This window comes from Spodoptera frugiperda, chromosome 12 (assembly GCF_023101765.2).
Source record: "Spodoptera frugiperda isolate SF20-4 chromosome 12, AGI-APGP_CSIRO_Sfru_2.0, whole genome shotgun sequence".
Lineage (NCBI taxonomy): Eukaryota > Metazoa > Arthropoda > Insecta > Lepidoptera > Noctuidae > Spodoptera > Spodoptera frugiperda.
The window spans coordinates 3,268,097-3,281,665 of record NC_064223.1 but is presented as its reverse complement, the minus strand read 5'-3'; the positions used below and the strand labels follow the sequence as shown (position 1 = coordinate 3,281,665).

Genomic DNA, 13,569 nt, shown 5'->3' with positions numbered 1-13,569 from the left:
ATCCCTGAGGACTTGGCGGTGCTCAGCCCACGCAGGGCACACCGCCACCGTATGTTCTACCGTGTCCTCCGGGCGGTCCTCACAGTGATGACACTCGGGCGTTTCCTCCCGCCCAATAAGGAACAGGAACCTACCGAAACTCCCATGTCCGGTAAGCACCTGCGTCAGGCAGTAGGTGAGGACGCCGTGGCGCCTCTCTAGCCACTCCTCAAAGAGGGGACTTACCGCTGCGATAACAGCGAGCCCAAATTTATTATACACTAGGCACAAATCCAGATTCCGTTACATCCATCTTTACGAAAAACTGAGAAATATCTAATATTCAAAAGTAATATCCAATAATAAGAGTAATATAGTAATATTCAATATCCAGTAATATCTAATAGTATTCCTAAAAAAAATATAATTCCAGTTCCTAACTTAAAAATCACCTCAAAATTAACTGTCACCGACTAGAGCTAACGAGTTTCATCGCGACTAACAAGAAATGCAATTTATTACACAGGACATAATGTAATAAACCTTCAAAACGGAGATGGGTAGGACAGGGTTTGATTAATGTGGCTAAAGGAATGTTCTATCAGATTGCCTATGATTTAATGGAGCAACCAGTACCCTTAGTATGAGTTTGCTTTTAATCGAAACAAGAGCGCGTTCGGCGCTCTGATTGGCCGGCTCGAATGAACCAACCAATCAGAGCGCTCTCGTTTCGATTACTTTAAAGGTAAAGCTAACTTGTACTAAGTGTACTGGACGCGTAGTTTAGACAGGAATCAAGTATGACTTGAATTATGTTGGGGTAGGCTTATGATGTTCAATGTGCATGTCCATCATACATACAATGTAGCTTATGTTTGTGTTAGTAATGCGGATATGAATTCATAATGTCTATGTTTGTTTGTTTATTTGTTAGTTGCGAAACCTTAAACGTCGTAGTTGAATCTGATTAATTTCCTTGCAGATGATCATAGGTCTATTCCTGTAGATACATGCTTAGTTCTGATTGATATACGAGGCTGATTTCAAACAAAATAACATCATCAAAAATTGTACTAAGTAATATGTCCTTTTTTTTTTTTTTCTCTATACCTAAAAATAGAATATAGAACAGATATTCATACTATAGGTATACCTAAATAGAATACAAAGAAACAAAAAAAATACAAAATCCAATATGACTCAAATCCCATCCGCGTAATAAAAGCCTCACTTATTATAGAATGAACGCACCCTTTTAGGCTTTCGTTTATGTCCTGGGCTAAATCTAGATCCCACGTACGTATAGGTCCAGTACTTGTTTTCGTTCTCCGACACTATATAAGCTAGGTTTTGCTCTTAGCCCTGACATTGCCCTGTGCATTCACTATCAGTAAGGATGAAAATAATCAGTCTTGCTTTATTTATCTGTGTGGTCTGTGGTAAAGGCGACGCGGGCGCAAAGGATGGGCGGCAACAGCGATTGCTATGTAAGTGTGTTATTCTAAATGTTACATATAGGTGATATATAATGAGGGTATACATATAATACGGTGGTAGATAGAATAGTCAAAATCTTAATGTTCTTGTTATAGGTACTCATGTACCTTGTACAGAAAGGGTGTTCTAAGTTCGTCCTCTTTTTTTTTGGAAAAAATTTTACTCATTTGCATTTGGTCAATTATATAAAATGGTCTTGATTGTTTAAGTTGTTCTTATTATATTCATTCATTATGTATTGTACGTAAGTGCAGTAGTAAAGCAATCGACTGCTAGACATGCGTCGCAGTGTCGATTCGCGCATGAAACTTACATATTATAATGGGATGGATTATTTATTCTAATTATGTAGGTATACGTATACTAATATAGTATTCTTCATTTATATTTTTACCCTTTATTAACTCATGGAAATAAATAAATTGTATGATATCTAGCAACAATTTTAACAAGATATTATTGCTTAACTCTTATTGTAATGTCGAACAATAGATACAATCGAAGCTAAAAGATTACATTAAATAATTTTACGATCTATTAATTTCAATAATAGCATTTACACAGTGCTATTTTGAAATATTAAAAACAGACCAATCAAAAATATCAACTACATTTAAAAATAAAAAATATATTTTAATAAAAGCCTTTTGCCCGTAGCCTCTCCTGTAATCTAAACTTACTGCTTTAGTAAACTAAATCTACAAGATTTATGTTTTATAAATAGGAACGAGGAACTTCACTGTAAAATTACTGAAAGTAGGTAGGTAAGTAGTAAACCCCGGATCCTTGACTTTACAAAACTGATGCCGCCCTGCGATATTGCTTGACTGACATTTAAAACATATACACACATAAACATGTATATGTTTATATGTAGATAATTATTACTGTCACCTGCTTTATTTCAATTACTATGCAGCTCGGTTCCATATAATAATGTTTTGTAATAAAACGACTTTAATCGGATTACGTATAAAACTACGTACGAGTGAATAACCTGTTGATATTTTTATATTATTATTGTATAAAGGATTATTTCAGGAAATTATTTCTTTTAAAAACAATTTTATAATTGCTGATATATTTTGTTTGTTTAATATTTTATCGACCGATGATTTGTGGGAGTTGTTGAGTGATATTAATTTACAATGCACATGATACAAGTGAATTTGCGGATCTTACACGTAAGGCTTAAAATTTTTGACTGCACGGTTGGCGCGGTGGCAACCTGCTGCCGCACAACATGTTGCGGGTTTGATTCCCGCACAGATCAACTCTTTATGTGATCCACAAATTGTTGTTCCGGATCTGGGTGTCATGTATGAAGTGTGTTTATAAACACAATCACGACACAGGAAACTATCGACGACACAATGTGGAGCAATAATAAAAGATAATGTATTCATTACATTTGGTGATGAATAACAAAAGAATCACAAATTACCCATTGTATCCGCAAGATTAACGATTAATTACGATCTAATTACAAATGTTCTGGTTGGCTATAAATTTAACAGTAATCAGAAGGATGCTAGTTTTCATGAGTTTCACTTTTGATCAAACACAATTCATTGTTGAGGTGAAAAGTCAGTTAGTTATTAACCAAAGCGCATACAGTGTAGTCCGTTTAGTACGACTTCGCATATAGCGACCAACCGTTTTTAGCGACGAAAGTTTAGGCATTTGTTTGGTTTTAGTATAAACTTGCATAAATAGACATTCGTTTATTACGACTCCGCTTACAACGACCATCCGCTTTTAACGACCGAATTTCACACATAATTGTCCGGTTACAACGACACAACGACGAGCGTTGCCGTGTTTACAAATAATTCATAGAAAATAATGAAATAAATGAATAGCTATGAGCCTAAAACTGACAACAAAATTTTCACTATGAGCGACAACAAAATTACACGGCCCCCAGTCCCCGGCAGCTCCGCTATTCCTGATCTAGGTAGCGGATCAGGTAACGGCGGAGCAGGGGGTGCTAAGAATCCCCGGCAGAGAAAGCGCTACCACCCCCGACGAACTTTGGCCCTGGCAACGCACAACATCCGCACACTGCGGACTGATGAGAAGATTGTCGAGCTGGAGGAAGAATTGAGCAAAATGCGGTGGGACATCTTGGGACTATCTGAAATCCGAAGAGAGGGTCAGGATACGATAATCCTAGATTCCGGCAACTTGCTCTTCTTCCGGGAAGGAGACCGTAAATCCCAGGGTGGTGTCGGATTTCTCGTCCGCAAGTCTCTCGTCAACAACGTGTGTGAGGTCGACAGTGTGTCGAACAGGGTAGCGTACCTTATACTCAGAATATCTAACCGGTATTCGCTGAAGGTCATACAGGTATATGCGCCGACCTCGACACATTGTGACGACGAAGTAGAGGCTCTGTATGAGGAAATTTCAAAAGCCATACACTCCTCCGAAACACACTTCACCGTTGTGATGGGGGATTTCAATGCAAAGGTGGGCACACGGAATAGCGATGAGTTGAGAATAGGGCCATTTGGATATGGGCAGCGAAACCATCGGGGCCAGCGGCTGGTCGACTTTATGGAGAGGGAGAGACTCTATTTGATGAACTCCTTCTTCCAGAAGCGACCGGCCAAGAAGTGGACATGGATAAGCCCTGATGGTTCTACCAAAAATGAGATCGACTTCATCATGGCGACCGAAAGACGTATATTCAGTGATGTCTCTGTGATAGCGAAGGTGAAAACCGGTAGCGATCACCGTATTGTCAGGGGCACACTGAACATCAATGTAAAACTAGAGCGGTCACGCCTGGTGAAGTCCACGCTCCGCCCTGGACGTGCCCAGATCCAAAACCCCGAGCAGTTCCAACTCCAACTGCAAAATCGCTTCCAGTGTCTAGCTGATTGTGGAAACGTGGACGAGATAAATAATGGGTTGGTGGAAACTGTCCGAGCAGTGGGGTCAGACTTCTTCAAGACCCCCGCCGAAACAGGCCCCAAAAGCTCTCCGACGGAACCTTAAAACTTCTTAAGGATCGTAGCGAGATGAGGCTGCAGTCTTCAGACGATATGTCTGAATACGGCAAGCTCAATAGACGAATCTCGAAATACATGCGACGTGACCTGCGGGCCTATAACGCCGCAAGAGTCAGAGACTTAATTGAGCGAAACAAGGGCTCAAAAGTCTTCGCAAAGAATTCGTCTGTTGGGCAAAGCCAAATGACGAGGCTGAAGACCGAGGATGGCAGCGTCATCTCGTCGAAGTCCGAGATCCTCGGAGAGCTCGAGAGGTTTTACGGACAGTTATACACCTCAACACGGCAACCCATCGTCGGTACAGCTCGGGACCCAAGAGCTAAACTGACGCGGCACTACACTGAGGATATCCCAGACATCAGCCTGTACGAGATTAGGATGGCTCTCAAACAGCTTAAAAACAACAAGGCGCCGGGCGATGACGGAATCACGTCGGAACTTCTGCGAGCGGGTGGAAAACCGATACTTTTAGTCCTCCAGAAGCTATTCAATTCCGTCATACTCGAGGGAACCACGCCGGTAGCATGGCAACGGAGTGTGGTGGTTCTGTTCTTTAAAAAAGGCGACAACTGTCTGCTAAAGAACTACAGACCTATCTCACTTCTGAGCCATGTGTATAAGCTGTTTTCGAGGGTCATCACGAACCGTCTCGAACGCAGGCTTGATGACTTCCAGCCTCCCGAACAAGCCGGATTCCGAAAAGGTTTCAGTACCATAGACCACATTCATACGCTGCGGCAGATTATACAGAAGACCGAGGAGTATAACTTGCCACTATGCTTGGCGTTTGTGGACTATGAGAAAGCCTTCGATTCAATCGAAACCTGGGCGGTGCTGCAGTCTCTCCAGCGGTGCCACATCGACTATAGATACATCGAGGTTTTGAAGTGTTTGTATAACAACGCCACCATGCGCATCCGACTCCAGGAAGAGACTACGAGGCCAATCCAGTTGCGGAAGGGCGTGAGACAGGGAGACGTTATATCTCCGAAACTGTTCACGAACGCACTGGAGGACGTTTTTAAGCTCTTGGACTGGAGCGGACGCGGCATCAACATTAATGGCGAATACATCACTCATCTCCGTTTCGCCGATGACATAGTCGTAATGGCAGAGTCGCTGGAAGAGCTGAACACCATGCTCAGCGACCTCAATACCGTTTCCCAACAGGTGGGCCTTAAAATGAACATGGACAAGACGAAAATCATGTCAAATGTCCATGTTGCACCTATACCGGTTGTCGTTGGGAACGATATACTCGAAGTTGTAGACCACTACACATACCTGGGTCAGATCATCCAGCTAGGTAGGTCCAACTTCGAGAAAGAGGTCGCTCGAAGAATCCAACTCGGATGGGCAGCATTTGGGAAGTTGCATGAAGTCTTCTCGTCAAAAATCCCGCAGTGTCTGAAGACCAGGATGTACAACCAGTGTGTGTTGCCAGTGATGACGTACGGTACCGAGACATGGTCCCTAACTGCTGGCCTTTTAGAAAGGCTCAGAGTCGCCCAGCGCGCGATGGAGAGAGCTATGCTCGGAGTATCTTTGCGCGACAAAATCCGAAATATGGAAATTCGCCAAAGAACAAGAGTTACAGACATAGCTCTCAAAATATGCAGGCTGAAGTGGCAATGGGCAGGCCACGTCGCTCGGAGGACTGATGGCCGCTGGGCCAGGAAGGTGACTGAGTGGCGACCGCGGACCGGAAGACGCAGCGTGGGCAGACCTCCCACTAGGTGGACCGACGACATCGTCAGAGTGGCGGGGAGCCAGTGGATGCAGGTGGCGGCTTGTCGTTCTACGTGGAGGACCAAGGGGGAGGCCTTTGTTCAGCAGTGGACGTCTCTCGGCTGATGATGATGATGATGATGAGTACGAATTTGTAGGTAAATCCAAGTGACGCAATAAAACGCGAATAAAACAAACAAACATTACAAACTTTTTGCATTAAATCTAAAGTTGTTAGATTTACACTTACATGTAAGAAAGCGGTACATTATGTACGTACATTATACATCCTTACATAATTTGAATAATTAATAAATAACTATTTTGATTAAAATGAGTTTTTTTTTATCTGCTCATCACCTAAACGGGCATTTAACTGTAATATCTGTTATATAAAAACAAACTTTTTTCTGTTCGTTTAATACGACTTCCGGTTAGTACGACGTAATGTCACCGGTCCCTTGGCAGTCGTTATAACCGGATTCTACTGTACTTTGATACAGCATCAAAATTTTCAATTTACATGAAATTAAAATTAATTTCATCATCATCATCAGCCTGTTCTCGTCCACTGCTGGACATAGGCTTCTTCAATGGCACGCTCTCCAATGGTCGGTAGTCACAGTTGCAACCACTCCCAATCAAATACCTACCATTTGGGCTTTTGACTGATTTTTATTTTTACTGATTGTTATTGTGTCAGTCATTACTGTCCTTCATATTGATGGTTCAAATAAAATATTATTTATTTATTTTTCTCACATAAAATTTATAAATGCAAACTAAAACCATTTTCTAATCTTTAAAAGCTACCTCTATACTATCAAATGATTAAAAGCTAAATCTCGAGTATCCTTTTACTCAATAGACAATCTAGGCGGGCGCGGCTATCCTTTCATCTTTCTATTACGGCAGACGTGACAGGCAGTAAGGATATCACACAATAATGGCTGCCCGGTCATTGAACTCGTACGATAACCTTTGCTGTAGAATAATGCAAGATTTTATACGTATAAAGTGAATGTACATTAATTGGTATCATGTATGAGTTTTAAACACATGTTTGTAGCTGTTTCGAATTGTGTACGGTACGGTATCTGATTGGTTTATACTGTACTGTTGTCTAGCTTTTTTCTTTTGTTTTTAAGACGTTTTCCACCAGAGACGTGCTATGCTTCGTTGCTGTGGATGCGTTTGGCTTACACCGGTCATATTCATTGGTATACATAGCATAGCACTGGTGGAAACGGATCGGCTAAGCTATAATTTTTATATGGTTAGATGGGTGGTATGGATTTGTGCTATAGATGGCTTCTTACTATCGATATATCGCATATTCACATACATCTTCCTCGTACATCTTAGTATCAGTGGAAACGGTCACATAGTTTCACAGCTTACCTATTACATCTTCATAGCACATCTCTGGTGGAAAAGCACACTTATGTTTTAACAATTTGCATGGCATGCATGCGTTGGCAGTTTGTTACCAGTTCGGATTAAAAATAAGTTTTTATTCATATACCATTTAGTTTATTTGCAGTTGCCACACAGTACTCTTTTTTATAGACAGTGACTAACTGAAATACTTGATGTATTCAAGTGTCTTATAGTATTTTCCACACTCGTTAAATCATCATATCCAAGCATCTCTTGCTTCAGCACGAATGGGTCGGGTCGACCGGAGTGATACCACGGCCTCAGAGAAAACCGACGTGAAACAACGCTTGCGTTGTTTCGTTGTGTAAGTGAGGTTACCGGACGCCCAACAACCCTTAAATTCCTAACCCCCAAAATGCCAGCAACGCACTTGTAACGCCTCTGGCGTTTCGGATGTCCATGGGTAACGGTGATTGCTTACCATCAGGTGATCCGTCTGCTCGTTTACCATAAAAAATCTAGGATTGCACATGCATGCACTTACAAAGTAGTTTATAAGTAATCTTATTTTAACAAAAATAAACCTTATAAAGTAGGTACTAACAGGCTGTCGGAACTTCGCGGTTATTTATTAGTGGGTGCACTCTCGTGGAATTTATGGCCGTGCTCGGTTTGAGAAGAGCCATATATCTTGTGGTCCTTTATTTTGTAGTCGCGTTAAGGAGGATTCATACGTCGTCGCGGTCACGTCACGGAGTCGTATCGTGTTGCCGCCGTCCCTTTATATGTAAATGTCTTTGATGCTGTCGATATTTGTCCAATTGAATGGGTGGTTTTAAATAGTTGTGTTTAAGAAGCAGTGGGTTTATTACTGTGTATGGTAAATACAGATGTTGTTTACATGTTCGCGTTATTTCAGGCTACTACTACGTTGGACATAAACGATTTATCTAATGATAATCTGGACTAGGACCCCCTTATAAGCCTTAAAACTGGCTGCAAACCAAAGTGTAGCTGCAGCCTAATCCTTTTAAGCTTCGCTGACCTAACTGCGGTGCTCAAGCCGTTTGCCTTGTGTGGGGATTACTCTAAACCTCCTTTAAAGAGATAATCCTTTGATCAGCAGTGTATGTATTCCTACTGACGATGACCATTATGATAAAGATTGTAAAAATAATGGGTTATTTTTTTTTTCAGTTTACGACGAGGATGGTAACTTGGTGAAAACATTCCCCAGTCCCTACCCAAACAACCCGTTCTTACAGAACTTGAGGCTCAACACTGGACACTGGCCTTACTACGGGAGTTTCTTGAATCCATTCTTCGGTTTTATTAAAGTAAGTAGTTACTCATACATTGTTTCTCATACATTAAATACAAAAATTGTTCTACAAAATAGATTTAAACTTAAATGAACACTTCAACTATTAGATTGACCAGTAGCCTAAACTATCAATATCCATAATGTAACCTTTTTGTGATTCTTCCATATCTCTTTCGCTTCATCAACACTCATCAGTCTGTTCATACAAGCTCGTCGTTTAATGTGTTACAATTGTAATCCATAGTTTCTGCCTTCTCCCATGGGAGACAGGCGTGAGGTTATGTATGTGCCTTATATTATGTACCTATTTATGTATCTTTTTATAATTAATTTCCACAGGACTTCGGCAACATATTCTCCTTGACCATCCCAGTATCAAACGAAGTAATAAAACAAATGCAGAAAGACCCATCATACCACAACAAGCTAATGCTCACTCACACTCCAGACCCGATTATTGAGCCGAACCCTCTCTGTGAGGGCAAGAGGGCACAGATTCCCTCACCGAAACTTTGTAATAACTACCTTAACTGTTGGGATGGATGGGCAGTGGAGCAGGAGTGCCCACAGGGACTGCTGTTCTCTAATCAAGGGTACTGTGACTATTCTGATAATGTGAACTGCGAGAGTAGGAAATTACGTAAGTATTTTCATACTTTATGATTTTTATAACCGACGTCAAAAATGTATGTTTGCTGTTGCTCTATATAATTTTTAACCGACTTCAAAAAGGAGGTTTTCAGTTTGACCTGTATGTATGTTTGTACAAGATTATCTCGCGGTCGACTGAACTGTTTTTGATGCGGTTTTCAGATTTGGGTGAAGGTTTTAGGGATTTTACGTGACTTAAACAAAATGCAGGGGGAAAAGAAAATTGAAGGCAGCCACCTTTTAAAAAAATAATATTTATTTATATGTATACTTAAATCCGCAATGCACTCGTAACACCTCAAGTGTTGCAAGCGTTCCTAGACTACGATAGCCACTTACCATCAGGTGGGCTGTGTGCTTACTTGCAACCATCGTGGTACAAAAAAATACCTATGTACATTACTTACTTTCTTTCGCTTATCCATGTTTAATAAGAAACGAGTATATTTGTATGTATCCTACAGAGAATACACTACTACTTAAAATTTTACTATCAAAACTTACTTTACACATTTTACTATGAAACTATATTTAGAAGTTTTTTATCCGGTAATGGTTCACTGATCTAACGTAGTGGACAGTAACAGGTCAATTCTTACATCTTCAGCTTCTGATGTAAGAGACGTCTAGGAATCTTGTTACATCAGTGTCATAAATTCTTTGTCTACGTCTAGTCGTCGCAAATCGTAAGTGGAGATAAATTATAGAATTCGAGATTAAAAAAAACGAATCTGCATAAAAATGTGTATTATAATATAGTTTTCCTTTATACCATCAATGTATAGTACATTGAAATTTTTATTTTTCTCTCACACTGGATAATCAATAACTTAATGATATGATTTGATGTTATTTGATCTTAGTTTTATCAAATTACCATACATATAGTATGGTAATTTGATATCGTTACGCCTTTTATCATTTTCGTCATACATTTTATAAAAGGATAGGCAGAGGTGCACTATTGCACATTATAGTACGTAAATTAAACTGTATAATGTACACTCACTTTTTACATTTTATGTTATAAGTCCCATGTAATAAGGCGTGAGCCTATTGCCATATACTGATCACTATATCTAATTACCATGATTAGAAAAATGTGGATCTCCTACAGACTCCGTCACAATTGTATAGGAGTCTTTCTGAAAACATAATAGACAGTTACCCATTATACATTATGTTTACACACACACAAAAACTATTAACACATATACAACTTATATGAACATTAGATACTTTACCAACGGATATGTAAATATTATTATCGCTAGATGTCGTCAGACGTGGAAATGTCAGCCGGGTTATATAAAATGCTCAGCCGGGTCGTCTCCGTTACGACATCTTATACTTCTGACCCGGTAAACTGGTCACGCCTATGTAACCCCCTTAATGCTCACATGTGGATTTGAACCCTATGCACCTAAGTAAAAGGTCTTTTTATTGATGCAGGATGGTTGAACTATATTATCCTGCCTTTCAATACAGGTAGACTGATGGATGAACGGATAGATGAATGGGAGATCAATTTGAACTAAGTACTTAATTCAATCGTTCTACTACATCGATAAATTACGCAATAATTACAATAGATTTCAGTGAAAGAAACTTCTACTGTTACAAAATAAAAAAGGAGCTAAAATGAAATGCAAATTTAATCATATAATTATTAGTTAATTAATTCTTTCGATTTGTTATTTATTCGACCATGAAATTCTTTCGATGTGTACGTTAAATGATAGACAGCTTAGCTTATAAAAATCTAATTAGTAGACCAATATGTTTAGTATGTTTCTCCAAAAAAAAACTTAATTCGTCTACAATTTCCAGGAGAACAGCCTCCAACCCAACCACAATGCAAGAAGGACTTCGAAGCGTTCCGAAGTGCTCTCAACTGTAACGAGTTCTTCATTTGTGTTGGACGACAGCCGGTGAAGTTTAAGTGTCCTGCTGACCTTTCATACAACCAGGTACATCCCATCCTTCATGCCATAAGTGCAAAAGAAAATAAACCTTAAATCAATAACAATAAAATCAGTAATTAAAGTTGTGGGAAAATAGCTTATAAATACATATTTAAAATATTGACTTGTGTGAAAAATATGTATAATGATAAATCTTTATTTTAATTGCTTCCTTTTAGTAAAATGGTTTATGTTACCTACCTACCCAATTAATCAGGTACTTTAAATACGATTTCCAAATTGAGTTAAACGGAATTCTCGTTTATTTTCCAATCAACAAAAACATGTATAAATAAGTTGATCGATAAAAAAAACTAATATAAGTACCTAAATATTCAAAGAAATGCTTATTGCAAAACACATTATTTTTAAAATAAAATGTCAATTCAATAATTGTGGAATTCTCCTATACACTTGTTATTTTTTTACGTGTTTACCTAGCTAACTTCTTTTTTCAATATCAAAGTGACTCAACTCGAAGTAAAAAACTACTACAAGCTTTTCAATATGGAAATTTTCAATGCCAATATTCTCTGCTTAATATGGTTTTATTACACTTATGCAGTATGCCCACGCAATTACTTCACATGCATTTATAGTGTTTACTTTTCAACACTGTCTACTTATAAGGGTTATTTTTTTTTCTCTATTTAAGGGTTAAGGTCACAGAGTCATTAGATATTTTATCTTCTAGATCAACTGTATCTTCTAATTTTATTATAACTTTCGTGAGACATGTACCTCTAGAATAGCTTGAAACTAGTAGAGTTCCGCGCAAACAGTTATGTGATTAAGCCGATAACATAATAATCAACAATATCTTCATTTAATTTTTCAATGCTTTTATCAGTTATATTTTCTATACTTTCTAAACCTTTTTTAATATGTACTTCATTATCTTCATCTTATTATAGCAACTTGGCGTCTGCGACTATCCAACAAGAGTGGACTGTACATCAACTGCCATCAACGCCGAAGTCTTTGCTCCTCAATCAACATCAATCGCACCAGCTGCACCAACTGCTGCACCGTTTGCACCTCCTGCACCTGCAGCATCCACTGCCGCTCCACCTGCATCTATTGCTCCACCTAGTGCACCTACTACAGCATTTAACCCACCATCACCACCCATTGTAGCTGCCGCACCCCCATCAATTATCAAACCTGATGGAATCGATACTATATTCTCTCAGAACTCCATAGTCAACACCCAAAGTGAGTCGGCTTTACAGCTTCATTAGCATCGCCTTATTAACTTCACACATAAACATTTTATCATCCATTTTCAACATCAATACAATTCAAGTTTTACTCAATCAAAAATTTATTACTATGTGAATAGACACACGCTAATTAACGAACGTTCGAGTCTTGCCCAAATGATTCATTAAAATGCTCATAATTTTGGTTTTGTAACCTAAACATTGCATTTAGTGCCTAATTAGATTTGGAATGGACTAGTGTTGCGTGTGTCGTTAAACAGTAATAGACCTTAATCATCTTTCAACTAGTTAGGAACTGGCTTATTTGATTCAGTATTTGTTAATATCTTTCTCCATATTTTTATGCCAATTTTAATCAATATTTACTGCTTTTCCAGGTTGGACTTCCACCAACATAGCCATGTCTCGCCAGGACGCCATTCGCCAACTGCAGCTCGGCAATATCGTCAAAGCCGATATTTAATTACTCATTAATTGTAATTATTACAACTATAGGCTTTGCTACCTCTACTGCCATATCTAGTTTTACATTAGTCTTGCTTGACAAGAGACAAAACAAGTCATGTTCTTGTACCACTTTAACTAAAATATTGCAACACTAACAGGCCATGTTCAAATACATATCAATAAGTAGAATTGAGAAATTAATTGGTCATAAATCTAGTTTGGCTACAAGGTGTCTGCCTAGATTAATATTAATATCTTATTTAAGACTTGCTCTAACAGCAAATTGCATTTTAATTTATTGAAATGATTACTTAATAAACTATCTAATCATTTGCTCGGTTCATTTATTTTTCCTTGTC

At 38.9% G+C, this 13,569-nt stretch overlaps 1 protein-coding gene across 1 annotated transcript; it reads left to right on the top strand.

Annotated features, from left to right (window-relative positions):
* The first annotated feature begins 1,308 nt into the window (after positions 1-1,308).
* Positions 1,309-13,544, top strand: LOC118263169 (uncharacterized). Its single transcript, XM_050697828.1, has 6 exons — positions 1,309-1,466; positions 8,799-8,938; positions 9,265-9,565; positions 11,407-11,546; positions 12,455-12,755; positions 13,141-13,544. The coding sequence occupies exons 1-6, from the start codon at positions 1,376-1,378 to the stop codon at positions 13,224-13,226; spliced, it is 1,059 nt and encodes a 352-aa protein (XP_050553785.1). The 5' UTR covers positions 1,309-1,375; the 3' UTR covers positions 13,227-13,544.
* The last annotated feature ends 25 nt before the right edge of the window (positions 13,545-13,569 follow it).

What these genes read in the sequence shown, in the direction of transcription:
- LOC118263169 (XM_050697828.1), top strand. Translation starts at nt 1,376, where the DNA reads ATGAAAATAATCAGTCTTGCTTTATTTATCTGTGTGGTCTGTGGTAAA. An exon ending in CATTCTTCGGTTTTATTAAA is followed by an intron (nt 8,939 to 9,264) that starts GTAAGTAGTTAC and finishes TAATTTCCACAG; the next exon opens with GACTTCGGCAACATATTCTC. An exon ending in CTGCGAGAGTAGGAAATTAC is followed by an intron (nt 9,566 to 11,406) that starts GTAAGTATTTTC and finishes TACAATTTCCAG; the next exon opens with GAGAACAGCCTCCAACCCAA.